Here is a 27855-nt window from a genome sequence, read left to right on the forward strand (position 1 = left end):
AGGAAGATCTGGGGAGACTTTACAGAGAAGGGAGGATCCAACTCAGTCTTGAAAGATGTGTGGAAACCTGTGGGTGGTCAAAGAAAGCACAGGAAGAGCCTCTTAGAAATGCCAGGTTTAGGCCATGCAAGGTGGTACAGGCCTGCAATCCCAGCACTTTGGGAGGCCAAGGCAGGAGGATCACATGAGCTCAGGAGTTTGAGACCAGCCTGGGCAACACAGTGAGACTCCATCTCTAAAAATAAAAATAAAAAATAACTAATAATTAGCCAGGGAATCAGTGTAGGGATGCATGTCTGGGGCTCCAGCTACCTGAGAGGCTGAGGTGGGAGGATCACTTGAGCCCAGGAGGTTGAGGCCGCAGTGCGATATGAACTCACCACTGCACTCCAGCCTGAGTGACAAAGACCCTGCTTCAAAGGAAAGGAAGGGGAGGGGAGGGGACGGGAGAGGAGGGGAGGGGAGGGGACAGAGGGAGGAAGGAGGAGAAGAAGAGGGAAGGGGAGGGGAGGGGAGAAGGGAAGAGGAGGGGAGGGGGAGGGAGGGAGGAGGGAGGAGAAGAGGAAAGGGGAGGGGAGAAGGGGAGGGAGGGGAAGGGAGGGGGGATGGAGGGAGAGGAGGGGGAGGGGAAGAGGGAAGGGGAGGAGAGAAGGGGAGGGGGGTGGGAGGGAGGGAGAAGAGCGAGGGAGTGGAAGAGGAGGGGAGGGGAGGGATCAGGAAGGCAGGGGAGCAGGAAGGCAGGGGAAGGGAGGAAGTGGGGGGGGAAGAGGAGGGAAGGGGAAAAGAAGGGGAGGGGAGGGGAGAGAAGGGAAGGGAAGGCTGAAAAAAGAAAAAGTCTTCAAGGAAGGTGACTGGTGCAGAAACGAAGGCCGCTGGGTGGCTGAGGTAGATGGGGCCAGGTTAGAGAGGTGCACTGCACATTCAGGAAAGGATGGCAGCAGAAGGTGGGAGTGGCCCAGGTGTCCATTGGCACATGAATGGCTAAACAAAAGGTGGTATGTGAACACGATGGGCTGTTCTTCAGCCTTCAAAAGGAAGGAAATCTTGACACATACTACAACCTGGTTACACCTTGAAGACATGATGCTAAGTAGCTAGGCAAAAAGGGAACATTCTGTACAATTCCACTTATATGAGGTTCTGAGAGTGGTGAAATTCATACAGAGAGTAGAATGGTGGATGCAACTTCTGGGAGGGGGAAGACAGAGTTAGTGTATAATGGGTATGGAGTTTCAGTTTTGCCAGATGCAGAGCTCTGGAGACGGATGGATGGATGGGTGCACAACACGTGTAATTAACACCATTGACCTTAAAAATGGCTAAGAATGGCAGCAGGCAAGTGAAGTTGTGAACTGGGGCTCCAGAGAAGAGATCTGGCAGTCAGCTACCAAAAATAAGGGCAACCCCTGTCTTCAGGCTCCAAGCCTGAGACCCTGGGGCTCCACACCTGAGCAGGGAGCAGATGGTATGCTTTCCTTTCTTCAACAGAGAACCTTTCTTCTGATTTTCTTGGGAAATACTGAACTCATTTTAATTTAATGAAGGACTTTTAGAATTTTTAAGTCTTTGGCCTCGGAATCGGAGTAAGAACCCAGCCCCTGCAGACTTCGGGTCTGGCCCCTGCCCTCTCCCCATCGTCTTACTCCAATGGATGCAGATGGAAAAAATAGACAACCCAATCACAGAGAAAATAAAGTGCAGGTGACGCGTGCGTGGCTCCGGTTATGTGGGTGGCAAAATTGGGCTTCATCTAAGGAACCTGTCTAATATCCAGCTATCTAGTCTGTTCTAACCCTTCCCTGGGAACCTCACAGATCCCAGTGAGTGGTAGGCACTCAGTAACTGTTTGAGATTCATAAACCCTCATGATGGAATGGCTTTAGATTCTTCTAAGAGTTCTGAAATAAAAGCTGACCTAGCTAGGGGTATCTCCAGAAGAATTCTGGGGCACCCCTGCTCTAAATTTGACTCCTGGGCCCAGGGTTATTTTGCTGGCACCTCTGCCACAGGTGATCCCTAACTCCAGCCATCATGGTTCCCTGACAAGAGTTTGCAGACCATCCCCACCTTGAGTTCTGGTCCTTCCCTGGAGCTTTAGACAGGCCTCCTGGGTAACGATTTGCAGAGACTACCAGTTTTAGAGTGGCTTTACTTTAACAACAACAAAAAAGTGAACTATAAATATTAAAACTTCTTATCAGGTTCGCCAATGAGGAAACTCCCTCCCTGCTTTCCTTGGGCCCTTTTGCAACAAGCTAAATATTTTTAATTCTCAGGTAGACACGGACATTGGAAGATAAAAAAATTACAGCAGGGCCACAGGAGCTTGAGCTCACTGGGCTTGCAAGCCTACATTTTTATTCATGAGCTCAGTTTTTATGCTTGTTCTCTTATTTTGCCTCATTTTGAATTTAGGAAAAGATGGCTAATGTATTAGATCACTTTCACTGCTGGGTCTTGTTAGGCCTCAGAAGTCTTTAAGGACAGACTGCTGAAGGAGTGAAAGGGAAGAAAGCTGATGGATTTCCTACCATTTCACTCACAAATTTTGCCTTTTAAATGTAGTCCTTCTACCGACCATTCAGTGAAAGATGGTTTCCTTATTGTCACTTATTAGCCGTGACAGGCAGCAACATTCGCTCAGATACAGTCTCCCGTCACCACAATTATCCAGCAATGCCTGCAAGGCAAAAGGTTGCGCAAAACTCCTTCCTTCTGGAAAGCTTCTCCCAAAGGCACCAGTTCAAAGCAAACCTCTATTAACTGGAACATGAACATCTGTGGAATTCTCTGGATAGGACAATTCTACTATTCTTATAGTGATCCTAGAAACTAAGACATAATAACTTACACTCCAGTCACCAGGAAACCAGGATCTGTTCACAGGCGACAGCATCTGCCCCCAAATAAACACCTACCACCCGACCTCAATATCCGAACTTCTCTTTTATAGCAAGGACACTTCCTATCACAACCTGCCCCCATAGAGAGAAAAAGAAAAAAGTCAATTTTTTTCCCCACTAAAACTGAATGTAACAACCAGACAAAATATAAGATAGTATCACAAAATTAAATAAATTAGATACACTACTGGCTTATTAGCCCCTAGACACATTTATCAATGTGATGTGATGAAAATTACACACTCCATGTTAACAGGACTCACAATTCTTGTGACATGGGGCAATACAGAAATCTCTTACTTTCTACCTTTAAGTCTACTGATTCTTTCTTCCACACACCTTTATATATACAGACACAGAGGGCAAGGGGTTTGGAGAAGAAAAGAGAAGAGAGACTTGGAAAGACGATAAGGTGAGAGGTCAGCAGAAGGCAGAACTTGGGATTGAGCCTTCTGGGAGGGCGGAGGCCTGGGCCCTACCAGATGGCCACACCTGGGACCAGAGGCAGGGTCTACAAGAGAGGGTAGGACCAGCGCCTGCCTTCGCATCTTATATCAATCTGGTCCATAAAGAAGCCCCAGCCATCAACCCTGGGGAACACACACAGCTTGGACATCTCAAATTGTTCTTTGAGCATTAAAACAGATGTAATGTGCTTCACAGATGATACAGAAAGGACAGGAGTGGAGAGTTAGGCATATAATTATAGTAACATAAAAATAAACACGTTTTGGTAGGGTAGATTTTAATAAGATTTTAATAATATTGGTAAGGAGCCAAATTACAGAATATCCTAGAATGTGGAATACAAAACCTCAGAGACAAAATAAAAAATCGTGAAAATATAAGAGCATTTTAAAAAGGTAATAATCTTTAGGATAAAGAAAGCCTTTTCTTAACAAAGGTACTGAGCATGTTTAATAAAAATTAAATGAGATTAAAGAGAAGAAGCAGAGCCACACGCGCCCTGCCCCACTCCCCGGTGATTAGGAAGGTGATGTTTGTGTAGATGAAGGCACAGAGCCAAGGCACAGATGAGCTCTGAACACCAAGGGAGCTGCAAGAAACTGTCTCCACGTATGTGAAATTTCTCACAATCCACTTATGGGATAGGAATTAATTTTCTCTCCAGTTGCAGAGGGGCCTTGTAAATGAATCGTGTTGGCATTTGGAGGAGGGGCAACATATCCATGTTGGGGACCCCTCCCATCCACAGCCCGAGCTGCCACCATGGCAGGGCATGGGCTTCAAGGAGACCCAGGCTGTCTCTTCCAGGAGCAACTCATTATTCAGCTAAACGAAATGGAAGCGCTCCATGTGACCAACACACCAAAACTGAGCCAAAACAACAGGGGTCCCCGCCCCCAGAGGGATAATGTGCCACTACCCTGTGTGCGGCAGGAGAGCAGGGATGGCGTAACTACTCCTCGTCTGTCAGGACAGATGTGCCACCCTATCTCGGGTTCCGGGAGGGTGGGTGGCTGGGGGTTTCCCTCAACCCTGCAGCAAATACGTCAATGCTACTGACATTTGTGGCCTAATTTTTTTCCAAGGGTAGTATATGCCATGCTTCACTTGGCCAGATGTTGAGATCAGTGTGCTGCTCGTCCCAGATAAGAACACAATTATTTGTCCTTCCAGCACAGAGGCAGCACGGGGAGCACTGAAGAGGGGCTGCCAGGTCGTAGCAGATGACAAACAGGTAACTCTCCTCTGAAGAGCCACCAGCATCCCAGCCAGCCAGGATCCAGGAGCGGGAGCCACCCTCCCTCCAGTCCTGTGTACCAGGCCACCGCCGGTTCCCCTATTTTAAACCCTAAATCAATAGTTCAAACAGATGTAGATTCCATGTCACAGGAGAGACAGTAAGAAAGATTTGAGCCTTTATATTCTGTAGATGGCTACTTTTGCCGGACCGGCTGGTAAACAGTTATGTGAAACTTCAAGATGAAAGGCATTAGTAGCTTCTTAGAAGAAGATAATCCCAATCTTCTGGAGATTTAATGAGATGTAACTCACTGAAGCTTTTGACTTGGTCTACTGTTAATTGAATCAAAGTCAATGACAATCTTGCTGCACTTTGGTGTGAATTTCCTAAAAATAAAAATAAAATACATATATATATATATATATATATATATATATATATACAGTTATTATCTGGTGAGTAGTTAAAGCAGTTTGTTTACTTTGGTTTAACTCATATTTTCCGTGCAGAGAAAAAAATGTCCTGGGATTCACTTGGTATTCTGTCTGTATAGGAGCCAATTATAGTGCACCATACCGAGAGAAAACGGACTAGAAAAGACTAAGACAAAAAAAGACGCATGGGTGGTGTGGTTTGTATATTCTTCAGCTGAGTTCATGAATTATTGGGAAGTCAAAGGATTTCTAACAAGTTAGCTGCACAACGTGATATCTGATTACTTGTTTTCCCATCAGATTCATCTTATTTTCTAGGAAATTTCTGCAGCTAACTTGGAGTTGCTCTAATGCAGAAAATAGCAAATTTTCTTCTGCTGTTTATACACGGCAAAAAACGACTACCTTTAGTGAGGAGTAGTTTTTCAAATTACATTCTAAAAATGCAAACATAAACCAACTTTTTTTTTTTTTTTTTTTTTTTGCTCATTAACTTTTCACTCATTCCTCATTACTTCTACAATTATTAAAAAGAAAATATTTGGGAATACAACATATTCTTTTAAGAATCACTGAGCAAGAGAGTAGATCAATCATTTGAATTTAAAGTCTCAGAAGGCACCGCAGTTGCATTCATAAGATAGGCTGAGCCGTACCCCTAATGGCCAGCCCAAGGGGCCAGGCATGTCACCTATGACCACCGTCCCATTGCTGCTGAACGCCAATACCACAAAGTGCTGGAAAGCTTTAGAGTCCCAAAGGAATTTTCTACCATGAACTAAAGGTGGCTGAACTTACTTGCAAGTAAAACATACCTCATAACCAAAGACAATAATAAAAATCCCTAAGACTTCAAATCTCAATGCAAAATGTTGCTGTAAAAAGAATTCCCAGGTGGTGCACACCTGTAATCCCAGCACTTTGGGAGGCCAAGGCAGGCGAATCACAAGGTCAAGAGATCAAGATCATCCTGGCCAACATGGTGAAACCCCGTCTCTATTAACAGTACAAAAAATTAGCCAGGTGTGGTGGTGTGCACCTGTAGTCCCAGCTACTCAGGAGGCTGAGGCAGGAGAATCGCTTGAACCCGGGGGGCGGAGGTTGCAGTGAGCCAGGATTGCACCACTGCACTCCAGTCTGGCAACATTGCAAGACTCCATCTCAAAAAGAAAAAATAAAAAAAACAATCCCCAGTGTTTCAACCAGGCAGGCTACTTTCATCCAAAATTTTCAATGGCAGAGTTGTTACATTTGCAAAATTTACCAAGGTTTGGTGTTCCTATTATAAAACTTGTGAATTTTTAAACTTCTCACTATTTGAATAATTAGTCTAACCCCTAGAAAGTGACTGAAATTAAAGTACAATCATTAAACAAATTGTCAGGCCGGCATGGTGGCTCATGCCTATAATCCCAGCACTTTAATCCCTCGGGATGCTGAGGCGGGCAGAACACAAGGTCAGGAAATCAAGACCACCCTGGCTAACATGGTGAAACTTCGTCTCTACTAAAAACACAAAAAATAAGCAAGGTGTGGTAGCACGCACCTATAGTCCCAGCTACTCAGGAGGCTGAGGCAGGAGAACTGCTTGAACCTGCGAGGTGGAGGCTGCATTGAGCCGAGATCTCGACAATGCACTCAAGCCTGGGAGAGTCAGACTCTATCTCAATAAAAACCAAAAGAAAAAAACAAGTTGTCTTCAGATTTTCCTGCCACTGCTCTGAAATATCTACCCCTATAATAGTCTTTAAATTCTTATAACTTTGCATTTCTCCAGACACCTCCAAGTGTGGAAGTCGGGCATCACAAGAAAGAGATAAGGTCAAACACGTCTCTTCATCAGCCTTCAGCCCACCACCCCCCCGCCCCCGAGTACTCCCCGCTTACCGGAACGCCACCCCAGCCATATCAAACATGAGCCTCGCAGCAGTTGCCTCGTCACTATCATGGTATTTATCAGACATGAAAATAACTTCTTTTATACCTGTAAGGTAACAATGGGAGCTCCCTTAGTATATGCACATACAGATGCTGCAAAAGACAGCTGGAGCGCTTTTAGCGTCTATGATTAACGACCTTTTCCAAGTGTGCCTACAGACAGTGTCCAGTCACTGAAATACATATCTGCCACTTTCTAATACAGCAGAGGGTGGATTATATCTAATCTTCCCTCCAGTCTTTATGGATTTTTTAAAAAACAAATGCAAAGGGAAAACATGTCAAGTAGTTAAGCCTTGATCTGACTGACCAATTTTTCTTACCACAGATAATCAAATCGTCTTTATTCACAAGGCAGCTTCTCTTGACTAATGGAGGACTGATGGAAGGAGTGAGGACTGCTGGGAAATTCAGCGGTGAGCACCACTGTGCGTCCCAGCATGGCTTTGCAGGCCACTTCAAACCAGGTCTACAGAGAGCAGGTCTGTTTTCTTGTCCTGATCTCAGCAGGGAGTGCTAACTCCGGGAGTCAGGAATCCCAAGGGCCCTACATTGAAGGCTGCTCCTCCACCAGCCTCTCAAGGGAGAGGAGGCTGCCATGTGAGCACCACACCTGAGCACCGAGGGGAGAGCTTCCCAGGAATGGCGACAACAGCAGCGAGGGGGCCCGAGCGACTCCTCAGTACCAGTAGACCGCTTCTGTTCTGAGATCCAGCCCCTTCTGTTCTGACAAACAGCCCCTTTAAACCACACATCTGGCTAAACATGGTAAGTCTTTAAATCTCCAGCCGAGAGTTTTATGGAGACAAAGTGTAGCTGAATCTTAGATGTGACAGTTTGAAAAAGGTGAAATATTCAGAATACAATGGTGTAGATTTATGGTAACTGTAACATAAGAAAACCTGAAGGCAGAGTACCATTTGGGTCTTATGACATTTATATGCCAAGATATGTTTAGATCCTCAAATATCTACCATGTATTAGATACAAATTAAAATTTCATATACAGACTCCCCAGCTGACCTTGTTTCTGACAGAAGTTCATTTCTCTCCCTCCCCCCCAATCTATGCACAATATGTCATTGAATAGTAAATTGACAGTAATTATATGCAATGCCTGTGTTGTTTTTTGGCAGCTAGCAGTTTAAGAAGTTGCAAACTAAATTAAAAACATGCTAAGAATCACAGAGGATGCAATTAGTCTTAGAATACCTGGCACCATTCAGAAACACAACACAGGAAATACCTTGCAAAGTTGATAGTGCAATTAATTTAGATCTAAACAAAGCAATTTAAGATCAAACACATCAGCAAGAGCTACTGACGAGGAGGCAGCAATGCAAATGTGACAAATGAAAAGACCCCGCTCCTACCTGCCTGGATGATGAGCTTCGCACATTCATTACAAGGGAACAAGGCGACATACATACTACAGCCTTTCACGTCAGTCGAGTTTTTGTTCATGATGGCATTCAGCTCGGCATGGCACACTGTGGGTTTGAAAGGGAAAGAAAGAAAAAGTTTGGTTGCAGCTCATAAAGAATTTTCTAAGTGTTAACACATTCCATCCCCCACTCTGAAACAATACATAACAGACTCAATTTAAAAAAATTGATTAGAAATAGCAAGTACCAAGAATACCAAATGAGGCCCACGTGGTCTGGCTGGTTGTTGACGAGCAGCGAGGCCTGAAGGCACCAGAGTGGCTAGGACGGCTGAGGTCAGGCGCCTGCACCCACCCTCAGCGCAGCTCCACAAGACGCAGGGCGTGAAAGTGCCCACTGAGCTGGCTATTGGTATGCTGACATGCACACACAGGGAGGTTCGCTGTGGCCATTAAGAGGGCAGGGCAATTTTCGAGCAAGAGAATCACAAAGTGAAGATGCTGAGCGTGTCCATCCTGAGGGATCTGCTTCACCGCATCGTGCTCAGCCCACATACGCACAAGAAAACACGCCAGCAGCCAGACAGGGTCTTGTTCCGTCGCCAGGCTGGAGTGCAATGGCACAATCTCAGCTCACTGCAACCTCCGCCTCCCAGGTTCAAGTGATTCTCCTGCCTCAGCCTCCTGAGTAGCTGGGATTATAGGCGCATGTCACCATGCCTGGCTAATTTTTGTATTTTTAATCAAGACAGGGTTTCAGCACATTGGCCAGGCTGGCCTTAAACTCCTGACCTCATGGTCCGCCCACCTCAGCCTTCCAAAGTGCTGGGAGCACAGGCATGAGCCACCGCACCCGGCCCGTTTGTCTTTTATAAGAAATACATTGATCCACTGAAATGGCAATGACTGGCTGAGTTCTTGACATACTGGTCCACTCCATCCACCATCCCGGGTCATATCTGGACCTGCCTGAGTGAAGGGTCAAGGTGAGCCCCTTCCTCCTTCTCTTGAACCTGGCAATGCCGATACACCCCAGGTCCAGTTTGGCTAGATGCTCCCACTCCCTAATCCACAGGAATGTCCTCCTTGAGTGGGAGTGAGTGGTGCTCACAGCACAGACCTGGGTCTGACTCTCTCATCCTGTCCAGGAGGTTTCTGGATGGCCGTTTTGTACCGTCACTGAATTTTCCTGGATGTGTTATCTAAAACTGTATTATAAGCTCCTGATGGCAGTGACTTGCAAACTTCTCTGATATCAGAGCACCCTTAGGAGCTTCCAAAATATGGAGATCTGTGTCCCATGCCTGCGCACTGTGATGGCCTCGGCTGTGGCTTGGGCTTGGGAATTTGTCAGCGAGTCCCCGGGGGATTCCAATGTGCAGACAAGTTGAGGAGACACTGCCTGCTGGCTGCCCTGGTATCCTCAATACATGCTAGGCAGCAAGTGCTAAAATAAATATTTGTCAAACGAGTGAATGACTGACTTCTGGCCATGGCCCACATCACACAAGCCACCTGGTATAAAAATAAGGGGATCTTCCAGATCTCCCCTACCCTCTCCAGCCTGCCTACCTTCTACATGTAACACTTTCTTTCAGGAGTTCTGAGGCCTTAAATGAACAGTGGCCCCAACTTATGGCTCTCATACATTTCGGTCCCGACTCACTTCATGGATGATCAGTTACTGAACATCTACTCTGGGTCAGAGAGACGAAGGCCTGGCCACCCTCCTCAGCCAGCTTCCCATGTTCGGGGGCAGCTACAACCGCCTGTGTGCCTGGGTCCTCCAGCAGCTCTGCAATGTTGCAGGCATAAGGCTGGCCAAAAGCTCGCTCAGGAAAAGTTAGGAAGTATTCATTTTTAGCTACAAATTCCATGTTTTAGGAGGTCTCAGTCCTGTGTCAAAATGAGTGGTTTCTCCTGGCATTGCAGGAAAATCGGAAGAGACAAACAAGCTGGATTTCATTGACCGCAGCCCATCAGAGAATAAGCCTCGCTGGCCAGAGTGACCAGAGCCATGCCCCGAGACTCACAGGTCTCACAAACCCTGAAGGCATGGGAGGACAAGGAAAGAAGAGCGAAGGGTGCGAGGGCCCACGCGTGAGAAGCACAAGGTGTGGCCATGTGGGTGCTGGCCTTGGAGGGGCTCCCGTGGCCCCTCCTCCCCAGTGACCAGGATGCTCCAGAGCTGGGATGCATGCTGCTTGGTGTTAAAAACAATTACATGTAATTGTTTCTTTCATTTCCCCCTTGAGGGCGGAGCCGAGCCTGGGTTCTTTCTAACTCCCCCAGAGTCTAATGTGATGCCACGAATGTAATGGGTGTTAAATATTTATCGAAGGAATAAAGGAGGAAACGCAGATTCCAATTATTGATGGTGACGTTGGGAAGTACCGAAAGTCGTCTTAAATTCAAATATCAAAAACATGCTCTCCCATCTAATAAATACTTTGTGATGGTGCTGGTATTAATATTCAGGACTACAGAGTCTACATCTGTTATGAAACACTATGATAGTGTCCTCTAAGACCTGTCATGCTGACTGCAACTAGCTTCCTCTACCTCATTCCAGGCAGTTTGGGGCAAAATTTAACAGTATAGGTCTGGATTCATTAGTGAAAATTACCATATGAAACAGATTCTCTTGGGCAGCATCTGACATCCCTGTGTATAGAAGGCAATTTATAGGATTCTAAACAGACTTCCCTTCTTTTAACCAAAAAAAAAAATCACAAGACGAAGAATGTAAAGCTTCTTGTTAAATATATATATATGTATGTATGTATGTATGTATATACACACACACACACACATATAAAGCTGCTGGGCAATACGAACAATGGCGTGTCTGGCACACATGAGACTCTAAAAGGAACAATCCAAAATCCCACATACACAAAACCTGACACTGACAAACAGGAAACTTGAGTGTTCGGTGGAGGGCATAAGGATCAACCGACCCTGGTCTCTCTTGCTGGTACCTCCACCCATCCCCAGACCCCCCCAGCCATGGCTGATGACCACTGGCTTCCCCAACCCGCACCTGCGGGGCTTAGGGGAAAAACTCCAACCGAAAGGAGCACGTGAGGCCACAACCCAGCCCCGCCCACCTCCTAACTCCCAGTCGCCTGTTGTGGTCCTGAAATCCAGCGTCACCCTTGTGGCTGCCACTCCCCTCTCAGCTCCAGGATCTCCACAGTCCTGCAACTCTGACCATCGCGTTCCCCCCGGCCGCCCTGCACCTCCTTTCGAAGACAGGACTCAGGCAGGCCACAGCCCCCAGACTGTCCTCAGAGAGGAGACTGGGAAGAATAACTGGATGACCCCCCTCCAGTTTTTTTAAAGCAGGTAGGTCAGAGTAGAGTTTGGGGACTCATTTACTTGTGTCCACTGGCCATCCACACTGATCAAATGACAGGCACCTGCCAAATTCGCTTCAGGCCACAAAGAGCACTCAGTGACTGCCTGGCCTGTGACAAGCTCGCACCCGCCCTGGCAGGCCAGACCTCCACAGGCCAGGCATCCTCCCCTCTGCACTCTCCCCCTCTGCCAGCGAGCACGGACAAAGAGCTTTGCAACAAGGGGCAGCACGAGGGCTCGGGGTCCAATTTGCCGCTTGGAAGCTGGATGACCTTCCACGGGGTGGCTGAGCGCTCTTGTAATTTGCAGGAGTGACAGGGGATTTGTGAAAGTGCATTTCCAGCTAACTAAATAAAAGCAATTTAAAACATACCAAGTTCATCCGATGTTTTTGCTTTTTTCCTGAGGTTTCAAGTTTCATTCCTCAATCCTCCAAACAGCTGACTTTCTCCAAAACAAGCTTTCACTACCAAAATGTGGCCGCCGCTCCTGGGAAACGCAAGGCTGTGCTCCCAGCCCCTCCCTCCCTCCATCTCTGTGGGCACGCGATTCTCTCTACTGGTTTTTATTCTGTAAGCATGCATACTTAGTCCTTAGTCTAGGGAGGTCTCAGCCTTTTAGGACTCTTTTTTTCTTCCTTTCAAGATGAAAACATCTCATCTACAACTGCTACTATAATTTATTTTTAAAATGATTGTCTTCTGACTTTGTAAAGCATACATAATTTCTAGTTTTCTCTAAAATAGTGTCTTTCAAACTGCAGGTCATGAAATCAGTTCAGTGAGTTACACCAGTTCTTTCTTCTTTTTAAATGAAACAGGTAAGAAGGGAAGGATAGAGATCAGAATGGATCCCACACACAAGGTTAAATACTATTCCTAAAAATTATATTTCAGGTGGCAACTGTGTTCGCTGGGTCACCACGTATCTGCCAATTTCCATGGCATAGACAGTTTTTCACACAGCCAGTCTCCCACTCCCAACATGACATGGATTTGGGAAGCAGTGTGCGCAGCTGGCTCTGATGACCTGATGGGAGCCAGCTCCACGGCCACCGGAGGGTCTCATCATTATGAAAACCCAAGGTGCCTTCTGGGCTGGAACCTTTGGATTCACCTGCTCTCTTTGGACTCCTCTCTCCTCTTAAAACCTCTCAGGACCACCACACACTTGTGTTCTCCTACTTTTCTGTAGGTCCTTTTATTTTTCTTGCCTTTGCAGGCACTTCCCAAGGTCAAATATTTGTCTTCGATTTTTCTCCTATAGTCACTGATTTTTATTTTTTAAGACAGAGTTTTGCTCTTGTCACCCAGGCTGGAGTGCAATGGCTCGATCTCAGCTCACTGCAACCTTCGCCTACCGGGTTCAAGCGATGATTCTCCTGCCTCAGCCTCCCAAAGGTCTGGGATTACAGGCCTAAGCTACTACGCCTGGCCAGTCACTGACTTTAAGAATCTATCTGTTCACAGATTCTCAGACATTAGATCCATCTGTAAAACCCTGAAATCTGATGTCTAGCCATAATTGCCCATCTTACCCCAGGCCTTTTCTTTTGGGTGGTCTGAGGCTTCCATGTACCTACCTTTACAGGTTGAATAGCGCTTATCCAAAATGGGAGCAGTATTGTTTCAGATTTCAAACTTTAAAAAAAAAAAAAAAAAAAAAATTTGCATTATACTTACCAGGTGAGCATCTCAAATCCAAAAATTTGAAATCTGGAGTGCTCCATGAGCATTTCCTTTGAGTGTCATGCTGGTGTTCAAAAGGCTTCAGATTTGGGCCCAGGTGCAGTAATTCATGCCTGTAATCCCAACACTTTGGGAGGCCACGTGGGGGAGATCACTCAAGCTGAAGAGTTCAAGACCAGCTTAGGCAACATAGTAATAACTCATCTCTACCAAAAATCAAAAAACTTAGCCAGGTATGGTGGCGTGCGCCTGTAGTTCCAGCTACTTGGGAGGCTGAGGGGGGAGGATAGCTTGAGCCCAGGAGGTCAAGGCTGTAAGGAGCTGCATTTGTGCCACTGCATTCCAGCCTAGGCAACAAAGCAAGACTCTGTCTCAAAAAAAAAGTTTCAGATTTTGGATTTTTGGATTTGGCACGCTCAATCTGTATAATAAACATTCCACAGATATTTCATAGCGGTAAACTAAGGAATAAATTTACCTTTCTCTAGTGTCAACATTTTTGTTGTATTGCCTGGATGAACTGCAGCAGGTATTCAAAAATACCTGAGTGCAAAAACTAACCAAGAAGTCAGTGTACGTTTTTATATTCGTAGTTGGAATAAGGACCAAGTATTTCAAAGATAAAGTGACTAGAAGTATTCACAAGTTAGTCTAAATCATAAAAAAGATAAAATGTCCAACCTAGAATTACACATCTAGAGCTAAGCAATAAGCAAAATAAATCTGCAAATGCTACATGTTATTTGAAATCTGTTATTTGGATTTTGGGAAAGCCATAACTGGGGACACCTTCTAAGCTTTTGGGAAAAGGTACTCTGTAGGGGTGGGGTGGGGGGCTTAATTGTCACGGCTATTCTGTTGTTAAATTATTGACGTGAAGGATAGGTACTCGGGAGGCTGGCAGTGACAAATCCAAAGCACAAAGAATGACACAAAACCCTCCAGTTATTCCCTACCTTGTTTAAAAGAAAAAGAATCAAATGCTGAAAATATCAGACTAATGCTTACAGGGTCCTTGACTGCCAGAAGAGAATCTCTGTTTCAGATAATTATAAGACAATTCATATGCTTTGGGTTTTTTCTTTTCTTTTCTTTTCTATTACTAACTGTCAGAATTCAGAACCACATTAACCTTGGGCCACTGAGAAGAGACTGTATAATTAGAAAACTGTATTTTTCAAATTCTCTCTTACTAGGGCTTGATTAATCCTTACTGTCTCATGTAGGCGGTTCTCTAGAAGTTTGACAAATTAACAGGATATATTCCATCCTTGGTTAGATTTAAGAGTTCAACGTTTTATAGATTTGGCTTTCACCTCATTTGATATAAGACTAATACAATATCTATTTTAGACTGTAGTATTATGACGGTTACTCAGATAGGTTTGTTTAAAAACCCTAAATAATGCTAAACAAATTCTAATTGCTACGCAAATAACTTAGCAGTGATAGTGTTATTCTACCCTCAACTGAGACGTGACAAGAACTACTGGGGCCTGAGAACATTTGGTATCAGGAAAATGAAGATTCCGACCTAGTTAAAGAAACTCTGCAGGTTGCTTTAAAATCCCTCATTTCTAGTGACACAGGATTTTCCTTAAAGAAAACAACATCCTTAGACCTGAGGGCTGTTCTGCTAAGGCTGACCCGAACAGGTGGCAGCCTGGTATGGTGACTCCTGCCAGGGTCGGGGTCAGAAGGCCAGGCATGAAGCACCTGCTGCCACGGAGAACAGACCTGCAACGCCTTCTGCTGCCACCCCAGGCTGAGGCGTACAGAGCACCGACAGTTCTGTTCACTGACAAGACAGGGGTCAGGACTTGAGCCAAGACGCATCTGCTCGCGGTCTTCTGGAATGAAAAGGTGGGAAGCATCACCCTCTATCCTATCATTTCTACTGGGTTCCCACCCTGCAATTAACAAGTGACATGAAATGGCATACCCAAGTTCAAGGTTGACCCGTGCATTTAAAAAAATAACTCAATAGTAATTTACAGGATCTTCTACTTCCATTCTGATGACAAAGCTTTTTGTCATTACTTCCTGAAGTTAGGGCCTAAGTGTTTTTACTTCTGGGGTCCTACAGTTATCAGAGTTGCTAAACCTGTCCCATTGCCTCTAGGACCACAGGCACCCATGTACAGGCAACCCCACCCCGGCCCCCCGCTGTCCACAGATGCCTGATAGAAACTTCCGCTGAGGGATGGGTACACGCTGGCTCCTCTAACTGATCCATATATGGAACTGCTTCACAGCTTCTGGAACTAAAATGGAATTTCAACTACTTGTTTCTTAATTATTGAAAGATATCCTGACAGGACCTCATATGTCACTGCCAGCCTCCCGAGTACCTATCCTTCACGTCAATAATTTAACAACAGAATAGCCGTGACAATTAAGCCCCCCACCCCACCCCTACAGAGTACCTTTTCCCAAAAGCTTAGAAAGTGTCCCCAATTATGGCTTTCCTAAAATCCAAAGCAAAGATTTCTATATTTTGGTACCAAGTAATGTCTCCCCTCTATCTTACCTCTCCTGCATGAAGTTCCTATTAGTAAAGTAGCAATCTGGTTAATTATCAGGGTTTTCAAAAGATTTGAAATAAAGATGGAACCGGGGAAGGGAGTGCCATGTAGAAATCAACAGATATCACTTCTCTAAGGCAGTCCCACCAGATAGGCCCATCTGCTCGCTGCCCCCTCCCTGCTCCAGGCCCTATTTTCCCTCTGCCAGCCTGAAAGACTGCTCCAAAGCCTACGTCCCTGTGAGACTGCTCAGACAGAGCACTGTCCCCCACCCAGCCCTTAGTAACAGGGCTGGAGCAAGAAGAGAAAACAGTTTAAAACTGTTGCAGTTTCCTATGCATGTTCTGATAAGTTCTGGCTGCAGACTGGCCCGCGCAGGGTGCAGAGCTCCACGGGGCTGGGTGTGGGCTGCCAGATGGAGGTGGGTCTGGTCCCTGCAGAGCTCATACCAGCTGGGCTGCAGATGCCCAAGCATGGAGACCAGCAGCGGCCCGAGTGCATGCTGAAGCAGTGCAGTAGGGCTGATGAAGGAGCGCTGAGAAAAAGCAGGAAATAGGGTTCCAGGCACTGCTCACAGGTACAAGGGGAACTGAATCTTCAGGTAACACCATTTCTGCAGAAAAATATATTTGGATTACAAATGTCTTTTCAGAACAAACGGATTTAAATTCTAGGATTTGCCTACACAAAGGTAATACCCTGTTCAGGTTCCAGCCTCTCTCAGCCATGAATAGGATAATACCTGCCCCTTTCCATCTCACAGGGTCACATGAACAGCAAGTGAGGGACATGGCAGGAAAATGCTGTGGAAACTGCAAAGAACTCTGCAAATGAGGCCCTTGTCACTAGCACTCAGAACCGGACCTGTTTTCTGAGAAAGGCACTGGGTGACAGGAACCAGATCTTCCTGAGCAGAGACAGCAGGTGACAGTGCTTCTGGCTCCCCAACCACACCGCCCTCGACAGCCTACCTGTCCTCGGAATCCAGACACTCCTGCCCCCAGCCCAGCCCCACACACAGTGTGACCTTTCTACTCAGAAGATAAAGTAACTGAGCCCCCCGCCACGGAGGGACACGATTCCTCCATAGAGGAATGACAGTGTAAGTCTGCATGGGAAATAAAGACAAGAAACAGGGGTGACGAGGAGAACCGACTGCAGGCCTGGAAAATGTCTGGGGTCTGCTCTGTTTCCACCCTGTGCCCAGGGAGGAGGTCTCTGCTAGAAGAAAATGACATCAAAAAGGAATTCTACCAAGGTCTAGGGAGAAAATGATGGGTCACTCACATAAAAGGCAGCCCATCTTCCAGGGTCTGGGGGAAGCCTCCCCTCCCAGGGCACCCATCTGCCTGCCCATGGCCAAGGCCCCTGAGGGTTGAGGCATGAACTTCCGTCTCCACTCCTGGGGCAATGCACTCCCAGGTCTTGGAGATTCCTGGTTCTGCCTGTCTACTCTGCCTCCTCCCTACCATGTCCTCACACACTGCCCCCAAACGTACAAGCCAAGCATCTTCTTCGGCCTCAGGCTCCAGACCTGAGAAACAGAAAAATCCCTCTCCAATAACTGTTCCAAAGACTAACCTCTGTTAAGAGCACAGCACAGATGAGCTACTTGCCACATGTGAGTGCTCCCCACCCCCTCCCACGTGTGCCCACCTGCGACCAGACTGTCCTGGCCTGCCCAATCCAGCCTGCCTGCAAGAATACCCATTTCTTTCTCCCTCTCTCCCGCTCTGCTGCCCATCCCTGCCCCCTTCCTTGCTGCCTCTCACTAAAGCTGCAGGTGACAACTCCCTGCGCCCAGGGGAGCCACTTAGCCCCAATGGTAGTGCTCGGGGCTAAAGAGATTTCTGACTGTGGTAGGGCCATTATTGGTAATAAAGCCCCCGGAACTCTAATTACGCTGCCTCCCTATGTGCTAAGGGCACACAATCAGGTCAGGAGGAGGAGGATGTGGAAATAGCTGCACTGCATCCACGGCAGGCCATGCCAACTCCCTTCTCACTGTTCATGTGAAATGCAGGCGTGATGCCTAATACGCACTGCAACAGCACCAGGAGAAACAGAGCATTAATCAGCCCTGATAGCACTGTGATGCAAATATGCAGTACGGAGCTTCAAAGCCTCCTCTGTGTGTTAGTAGTGCTTAGAGGTGAACCGGGCCTCAGCACTGGGCACTGGAGGAGGGGTAGGGACACGTGCGTTCTAATTAATTCCGGATCTACCTGGCCCGCCTCAGGCAGCATGCTGATCCTGTTTCAGCAGGTGGAAAATGGGGAGCAACCACCCAACTCGCGGTCCTCGGGTAAGATGTGAGCTCCTGACACTGCCCTACATTCCTAGGACATTCCTCTCCCACCCCACACAATCGCCTCTCTCCCAGCTCTCCCACAATCCAAATTCCCAGCTCTCTCGGCCAATGGTCGTGCTTCCTCCTTCACTGGAATGCCACAACGGCTCACCACCCTGCCTTTCCCTCCAGGACCCTGTGTCTGCTGTCCTCCCACTGCCCCCCTCGGTCCTTCCTCTTATTACCAACCAGGGTGTCTTGACAGGTCGATCCCCACAGCCTCAAACACCTTGCCACTGCTCCAGAAATCTCTACCTCAAACTCTGTCTTGGACTAGTCCCATCAGCAAATAAATGCTTGCTGCAGAAAAGCAAAAACCAAAGCCAAAACCAGATCCATCCTACAAACTATGCAATCCTTTCCCTTGGCCTCATCTGCATTCCAGCTGCCACCCCACTACCCTGCTCTCTTCTCGCCACACACCCCACAGCCCAATCTGAGTACACTATCCCCATTGCCTCACCCTGCTCTCCTGTAAGTGGCTCCAGTGCGGCCTCCAACCCTACTGCTCCGCTGAAACCACACTTGGCGGTATCACCCATGACCTCCATATTGCTGAACCCCTGGAAATGTTTTCATCTTAGGCCTCTCAGCAGCCAGCAGCCTCTGACACAGCTAAAACGCCCTCTTTCTTTCTTCTTTTTTTTGAGACAGAGTCTCGCTCTGTGGTACAGGCTGGAGTGCAGTGGCATGATTCCGGCTCACTACAACCTCTGCCTCCCAGGTTCAAGCGATTCTCCTGCCTAGCCTCCTGAGTAGCTGGGACTACAGGCATGTGCCACCACATCCAGCTAATTTTTGTATTTTTAGTAGAGATGGGGTTCACTGTGTTGGCCAGGCTGGTCTTGATCTCTTGACCTTGTGACCCACCCACCTTGTCCTCCCAAAGTGAGGCCCTCCTTAAAACACTGCTCCGTGTGCTCCTTCTCATGGGCCCTTCTTCCTCCAACTCCCTTAAGCGCGGGAGCACTCAGAGCTCAGCCACGGCTACTCCTCCTGCCTCTGCACATACTCCCTCGATCGGCCACCCAGATTGCTGGCACTGATATACTTGTACTGACACGGCTAGCCTGGACTAATCCCCAACTCAGACACCCACCTGACCACCCGACCCTTTGCAGGGAGCTCTCATGGGCATCTCAGCCTTCAGGTGTCCAAATCTTCCTTGATCGTCCCAAAATCTTGCTTCTCTTCCTCAGTAAGCCTTTACAGCTGCTGCACCCAGAACTGTTTGGGGGTAGTCAATTTGCCTCTCCCACCCTTTATCATGCCATCTTCCTGATGTTGCCCCTAAAATATACCCTATCTCCAGCCAAGCCTCTCCAGCCCCAGCACCCACCCCCTCCAAAGCCCTCGCATCATCCTGCATCACCTTCCGGCAGGTGAGCCCCTATTTCCACTCTTGCCCCAGAACAATCCAGTTCATACACACAGCCTGTCCTAGTTTGTCTGGGCTGCTCTAACATGTATCATAGACTTGTAGCTTCTAAACATCAGAAATGTATTCCTCACAGCTCTGGAGGCTGGGAAGTCCAAGATCAAGGGGCTGGCAGATTCAGTGGCTGGCCCCTTTTCAGTAAAAAAAAGTGACTTCCTCAGAAAGGAATATTAAATAATATCTGTTTATTTCGTTAATGTCTACCTCCTCCACAATTAGTCTGGAAGCTCTCCGAAAACAGAGACCCTCCCGTGGCATTCTGTTGACTCTGCAGAGTACCTGGCATGTAAAACACATAATAAGTGCCCTAGAAGTATCTGCTGAACGAATGAATGACTACATGTGACGGTGTTCTGAAAAAAGCCAATGCATATAAAATACAGTTACAATTTTTAAAAAGAAAGATGTTAGCTGGGCATGGTGGCGCGTGCCTGTAATCCCAGCTACTCAGGAGGCTGAGGCAGGAGAATTGCCTGAACCCAGGAGGCGGAGGTTGAGGTGAGCCGAGATCGCGCCATTGCACTCCAGCCTGGGTAACAAGAGCGAAACTCTGTCTCAAAAAAAAAAAAGAAAGAAAGAAAGATGACTCCAGAGAACATCCCCATCATCAGCAGACAACTAAAACTGGTAAGAGAATAAGTGACTCATTCGTACTTATTTGAATTCCTAAAAAACCACAAGTAGAAAGAAAAACGACAGAAGAATTCTGCTTCCCTTTATTCACCTAAACTCAAAATTAATGGCATTTTGAACAAAGTCTTTTAATTGCAAAATTAAAAAATTCATGCTCAGTTATCATATTCAATATTTTAAATTTACCATGGCATCTATCATTTGAAAGAAGCACAGAAATAAAATTTACACCTCCACTAACTGCAGCGTCAGCAGAGGAGTGTCCATTCTGTTGCATTCCATCTTTCTTGCTTTCACCAATATCCTGCATTTATCACAGGGATTTCCTAATGCCACGCGAGTATCTCTGTTTCAATAAAGATTGTCATGCTGGCTAGTTCTCAAAAGAATTTCTAAAGTCCTTTTTTTCTAATGGTCTAAGAGGTTACTCTTATCTCCAAAGAGTTTTAAGTGTGTACCATGTATTCATATATTCTCTTTCACTTAGACATAGGATCTTTTCCTTATTTTTTTTTTTTTTTTTGAGCTAGGGTCCCTCACTCTCAGTCTAGAGTTCAGTGGTGGAATCTTGGCTCACTGCTGCCTTGGCCTCATGGGCTTGAGCAACCCTCTGACCTCAGCCTCTCTGGAGTAGCTGGAACTACAGCTGCACACCACAACACCTGGCTAATTTTTGTATTTTCTGTAGAGACGAGATTTAGCCACGTTGAGCAGGTCGGTCTTAAACTCTTGAGCTCAAACGATCCACCTGCCTTGGCTTCCCAATGTGCTGGGATTACAGGCATGCACACCATACCCAACTAGGATTTTTTTTTCTTTTCTTGAGACAGTCTTGCTCTGTTGCCCAGGCTGGAGTGCAGTGGTGCGATCTCAGCTCACTGCAACCTTCGCCTCCCAGTTCAAGTGATTCTCCTGCCTCAGACTCCCAAGTAGCTGGGACTACAGATGTGTGCCACCATGCCTGGCTAACTTTTTTTTTCTTTTTTTGTATCTTTAGTAGACACAGGTTTCATTGTGTTAGCCAGGATGGTCTCGATCTCCTGACCTTGTGATCTGCCCGCCTCGGCCTCCCAGAGTGCTGGGGATACAGGCGTGGGCCACTGCGCCCAGCCGGAATTTTTTTCTTTATTGCTGTTATCCAACCTTTTCTCATCCAATGTCTTTTAACCTCCATATCAGTGGAGCAACCTACAGTCTGACCCTCCCCTCCCTTTCATGCATCCTGTCTCCATCTCGTTTTTATTCATCTTAGAACCACACCAGACTTTAATTGGTAGAGGGGAGAGAGGAAAAGGAGACTGTTTCTATTAATTCATCCGTATGTACACATGCACATTCTCCTCCTGTCATTGTCTCCAGCTGCTTTTTACAGCTCTGCTTTGGCCAAGAATACTTTCAGAACCCCGTAAGCTGAGAAACAGATACTAATCTACTGCAAACAAAGCTATAATACTTAAAGATTTTTCCTTGGAATAAGAGAACTGGAGGAGTCTTCAGTGATAATTTACTTCATAGAGATGTTGAGAAATAAATGTCAGGTGCTGCCTCTAACAGCACAGTCACTGGGCATAAACATACCAGACCCGGAACCTGTGGCTCCTTATGGCAGCTCCGGGATTATTCTGTGTGAATATGGTAATTGTTGTTTTAAGCACTGTGGGGCTTTACTTAGCTAATGTGTGTACTACAGACATGTATATCCCTATTCAGATTTAAAAAAAAAAAAAAAAAGTCTTCAGAAAGTATAAGCAAAAAGCAATACAAACACTTGCAAAAATCTCTGAGAACTAGGTTTTACTGTGTCTTTCTGGGAGCAAACAATATATTCATATTCTACCTTTATATAGTTAGTATTATCAAAGCTTCTGAAGGGAGATTCTGGATGAAAAAAACTCAAAATACAATAAAGCTTTAGTCATTCAGGCCAGTTTCAGAGAAGATCAGTCAAAATCAGCACAACTGACATAGAACAGACCACCAGAATCAAGACTATGAAAGTAATCACTCTCAGGTAACCACACTGGACAGCGACCCCCATGTTTCTAAGCAAAGACTTAGCAAACTTAAATAAAGAAGTGGCTGGGTGTGGTGGCTCAAGCCTGTACTATTAGCGCTTTGGTAGGCTGAGGTGGGCGGATCACCTGACGTCAGGAGTTCGAGACCAGCCTGGCCAACATGTTGAAACGCCGTTTCTACTAAAAATATAAAAGTTAGCTGGGCGTTGTGGCGTGTGCCTGTAATCCCGGCTACTCCAGAGGCTAAGGCAGAAGAATCTCCTGAAACCTGGAGGTGGAGGCTGCAGTGAGCCGAGATCGTGCCACTGCACTCCAGCCTGGGCGACAGCGCAAGACTCTGTCTCAAAAAGGAAGAAATAAGGAAGTTACACTTTTCATTAGAAATATCCATTTACATTCAGATCATTACTGTGCTCAAATACTTAACATAGCTGTTTTCTAAAATAGGTTGCATGTGCCCTGACATTTTATCAAGGCTACTAATTTTTCAACAAACCTTTTATCTTGAGAAATTACAGCACAAAGATAAGCTTCAGCCCACTTCCGAAAACCGTGGAATCACTATCTTAAATTAAGATTTATTTCAAACTTCTATGAGGTGCACTGACTCAAAAATCATTTTTTATAGAAAAGAGACATATGTGTGTATTTTCATGGGTAGGTCCAATCCCCATTGATGAGCATTTCAGCTTTTCCTACATGTGTTCTTCAGAACAAGGAGTTATTTTGTTACTATATGTCTCTTGTAGATATTCATAATGAAATAATACACTCTAGCACTTTAAAAATAATTAACTGTAACTATAAAAATATATAAACATCAAATAAATTATATCAAAATACCATTATTCTTTTCTGAAAACTGTTTATAAACAATTATATCTTAAAGTAAAACATACTTATATGGAGCTGATTGATTTTAGAGGGTGAGAGAAGACACATATACACTGATGTTTTCCTCTGCTCATCTAAAACCCCACACAATCACACCTGAGTTTGCCCCTTGATTCGTAAAAAAATCATCTACTTAATGTCTTTCCTGTGCAATTGTTCGAAGGTTTTCCATTGATTATATAAGTTGTTTTATACAAAAGTCCCTAATTAGACCTGCTGTCAGCCCACACTACTAGATGGCCAGGCAGGGGAAGAGCAGCAGGAAGTTGTAAGTGAAATTAAATTCTGCAGGAAAAGCAACAACAGCAAGTTATCAAATTCATGGGTTGACTAACAATATCAGAGGACATTCAATTTCAGGACTGAAAGAACAAATTTGATCTTAATTACTAAGAAGCTCTTACAAGTTATGAGGAAGTCACAGCTTAAGAAGGATCAGCCTCCTAACTTCTTGATAAATTAGTTTCTCAAGACTAACCTTTGGGATGCCAAAGAAATATATCACATGCCTGGCAGTCAGGAAAATGTCAGTGTTCAAGGGGGTAAAGTAAATGGCTAAGTAATCACAAAAATGACATCTATGCACGCTTAACAATATGCTAAGTCTGAGAAATAAAGATGAAATTTAAATAGAGATTTTAAAGAAGCACTGCCCCACACTGGCAAGAGTGTTTAAGGTGCTCTGCTGAACTCTTTCGCCTTAATGAATTCCAGGTTTTTCAGCATTAAGATCCTTTTTAGGGTATCCCTGTAGACATAGGAACTGACTCTGGTAAGGGCCCCTCATCTCTATTTCTGCCCAGTGCACTCAGAGTGAGGCCACTCCCCACCCTTGGGGACATGGAGACTCTACAGTCCCTTCCCTGGTACAGTGAGATGCAGCAGGCTGAGCAATCGTGGCTCCCTGGTCCATGGGGTGAGGGAGGAGGCCAAGCACAGAGGCACTCGCCGAAACCCAGAGCCCTTCGCCAGCAGAAATCAGCAAGGCTGCACGTGCTGAGCAGCTGGATACACGTGGCGGGCATTGCTAAAAATTCCCGTAAGTTTAACAACAGGAACAAGTTAATTCTCCAACTCTCTAATATGTAAACTGTATCATCAAAATTGGTTATGAAAACCCAAGGAAAGAGTGATATCTGAATCACCAAGAGCATTTTACCTCCATTTGATAAAATTGGTGTTTTGATTAAATGTGCTTCACTGTAATGAATTCCATAAAGGAAAAGGAATGAAAAATGTCAACTGAACACTTCATCATGGGTTTAGCAACCCACCTCCTCATAAAAATAAGAATCTTCCCAAGTTTTTTAATCTGGTAAATTAGATAAATCTGCTGCTTCCCGGTTTTTTAATTGTCATTCATCTGAAAAGATTCTTAGTATAATAACATTGCCTTCTTCCTGCCACTTAGTGTTACTGACATCATATTATCTTTCAGATTTTTCAGGAAAAGGAAGGAATAAAAAGCTTCTTTAGCAGAGGGAATTTTCATGTTCCACATTAATACTACATTATAATAAAATAGTTTTATGAAGTTTTGATCCCAAGGCTGAAAGAACAAAAATACCCCTTAAAAATGCCTCTCTAGAGACGCATCCCAGGAAAAGCTCTGTCTTCCTATTATGTTACAAGCAGTGTGTGTTTCCCTTCTCCCTACAAGGTGTCAATCAGGACTAATGACTTCCGACTTACAGAATTAATAAAGCAGTATTAAATTGTATGTTATTTGGTGAGCTCAAATTTACACAGTTCTCAAGTTCCCTGTCGCAGTCCCTTGGGGCTACCATAACAAAGTCTCATAGACTGGGTGGCTGAGAAACAGTGGACATTTATTTCTCACAGTTCTGGAGGCTGAAAGTCAGGACACCAGCATGGTCAGTTCTGGCAAGGTCTCCTTTCAGGGTTGCAGAGAGCCACCTTCTTCTCCTATCCTCACACATGGAAAGAGAGTAACAGAGCTCTCTGGGGTCCCTTGTAGAAGGGCACTAATCCCATTCAGGAGAGCTCCACCCTCATGGCCTAATTATGTCCCCCCAGGCCCCACTTCCAAATATCAGCACATTGGAAATCGGGTTTCAGCATGTGAATGTGGGGAGAGACACATTCAGTCCACTGCACTCCCCTGTGAAGAAATGTTACAGTGAGCCATGCACGTGGTTTTCTGCATAATGCCAGGCACAGGCCACCCCTCTCGAGCTCCTGATCTCTGAGGAGTTATTTTATCAGAGCCTCAGTCTGATCAACTGCAAAAAAAAAAAAAAACGAGAAGATGAGTGGCATTTCAGTGCAGCTGAATTCCTTCCTGTGCCCCACAGGAGAGACACACAGAGGCAGCAGGAAGAGCACTGACCTTGGAATTAGGAGATGTCACCTGATGTGTGACATTATAGAAGTTACAAGAATGGAGGAGGCTTAGATCCTGTGGGCACAGAACCCTGAGACACTACTGAGGTGTCGCAAGGGGTCCAAGCATATCCACAACTGGATAAATACCAGGCCCAGGACATACATAAACTTTCCCCAAACATACATAAATGCTATCCAATTAAGAAAGGTCAGATTAACATAAACGGTTATTGATATGAAGTGGTTTTTGTCATTGTGGAGTTTCTTACTCAAAAGATACTGAGAATTTAGCACTATGCAGGGGTCCTAGAAGGTTTCTGGCATTTAAAAGAGGGTCCCATACATTCGAAAGAGTTAAAAATCATTGGTCTAGAATTCAAGATCATCTCTAAAGCTCCTTTACAGGGATTAACACATAACCCATGAATCTACCCTTCCTGCTACAGCAGCTTAGTCTCCATTAATATAGATGAGGAAAGAATGGGTTAAGCTACCCAACTCCAGGCAGTAACCCCTTATTTTATACATTCATTTTGAAAATCTTGGCTGAGAGCATTTGCTCATGCCTGTAATCCCAGCACTTTGGGAGGCCAAGGCAGGTGGACCACCTGAGGTGGGGAGTTTGAGACCAGCCTGACCAGCATGGAGCAACCCCATCTCTACTAAAAATACAAAATTAGCAGGGCATGTTGGTGCATGCCTGTAATCCCAGCTACTCAGGAGGTTGAGGCAGGAGAATCGCTTGAACCCAGGAGGTGGAGGTTGCAGTGGGCCGAGACTGCGCCACTGCACTCCAGCCTGGGCAACAAGAGCAAAACTCTGTCTCAAAAAAAAAAAAAAAAATTAATTTTGAAAAACTCAAAACAAAAGGAGAAATAAAAAGACTTTGCATTTGAGTCAATTATCAGCAAACATTTCTGTTACGTCTCAGGCAATCCAAACACTTACCTCTGTGTCCTGAAAAGCCTTGGCAAGGCAACAATGAATGTACATTTTATACACAGTCATCGTCATTTAGACTTAAAGCCCATCTTTACCATATTATGGCAGTAGTAATACTAAATGCCTTTTAAAAACCATTTAATACCTTCTGCAACTTTTACGGTACATCAAATTACAAGCCTGCTCTCGTGAAAGAAAATTGTTGGCATTCTAACATAGCTACACATAAAATGAATAATTGATAAGTAAGGGCAAAGAGCTTTGAAAACCTAGAGGTATCATATGGATGATAAAAAATAATGCAGACAAGCAGTGCCCAGAAATTCAGCAGCTATTCAATAAAAAACAATCAGTGAAGTTGGACAAATACCTACGTAGGTTTTTAAAAGAATTCCTTCTAGAAAGGGGCTCTGAAAGGTACTGTCCTCAATTTGGACAAAAGGCAGTGTCTCATAACAAACAAAATCAGCTACTCGGGAAGTCAGGGAGCACTGTGAAGGCTGGGGTGTAGGGGAGGTGCTGGAATCTACGGTGTGGCCCTTGGCTTCTAGGTCACTGCTTACAGATCTGCCTGGGGCTCACAGTGACTGAAGAAGGCACAGGTCCCATTGGAAGGGCCGTTCAGTGCCCACCCGAGACCCCTGTGCACTGTCCAACCACAGGTATCTTTTGCACCAACTTGAGTACGACGGACTGACATCCCAGAATGCCTCCGTATCGAAGTTCAGCACAAGGCCCGGTATTTCACTGTCTAGACTGGGTGAAATATTGACTGTGGCTGTCACACATCGCAGTGCAGATCTTTAATGTATCGACCCTCCCCTTTCACCATTTTTACATGGGACATTGAACCGCACCGTGAAAAATTACCTTTGCATGGACTTAAAAACAACGAATCACTTCCCTTCTTTCTTACCACCAAAACCTTATAGAATCAAAATCAGGATGACAAAAAGTTTCTAAGCCAGCACATTTTTCTAATTAGTCATCCATCACCACCAGCTCTGAAGCTGAGGTTGGGAAGACAGTCTTACCCTCCCCCAGCTCTGATCCTCTTCCCACTCCTCCGAGGGAGGGGTGAGGTTGAATGGAGGATCTGACGGTTCAGTCCCCTTCACCCCCTTCATGCGTAAAGTACTTTTCCCACCTTGGAAACCCTGAGGCTTCACAGTCCAGTTCCTCCTCTCCCTCCAGGTACCTTTCCTTTTTCTTTCAAACATGGAGGAGTTGCCCCTAAGCAACTTAGAAAGAAATGTATGGGGCTTATTTAACATGATTGAGGTCCAGGAACATTAGT

At 45.6% G+C, this 27855-nt stretch overlaps 1 protein-coding gene across 3 annotated transcripts in view; it reads right to left on the reverse strand.

Annotated features, from left to right (window-relative positions):
• Window positions 1–3631: 3631 nt before the first annotated feature.
• DCTD (dCMP deaminase) overlaps window positions 3632–27855 on the reverse strand; it is a 28442-nt gene continuing 4218 nt past the window's right edge. For all 3 annotated transcript variants that reach the window (XM_039468265.2, XM_074396679.1, XM_039468264.2), the window contains 3 exons: window positions 8357–8473; window positions 6933–7029; window positions 3632–4997 (listed from right to left, as the gene is read on the reverse strand). In XM_039468265.2, the coding sequence (XP_039324199.1) occupies window positions 4919–4997; window positions 6933–7029; window positions 8357–8473 (293 nt within the window). In that variant the 3' untranslated portion in view covers window positions 3632–4918. The remainder of the gene's footprint in view (window positions 4998–6932; window positions 7030–8356; window positions 8474–27855) is intronic.

This window comes from Saimiri boliviensis, chromosome 3 (assembly GCF_048565385.1).
Source record: "Saimiri boliviensis isolate mSaiBol1 chromosome 3, mSaiBol1.pri, whole genome shotgun sequence".
Classification (NCBI taxonomy): domain Eukaryota; kingdom Metazoa; phylum Chordata; class Mammalia; order Primates; family Cebidae; genus Saimiri; species Saimiri boliviensis.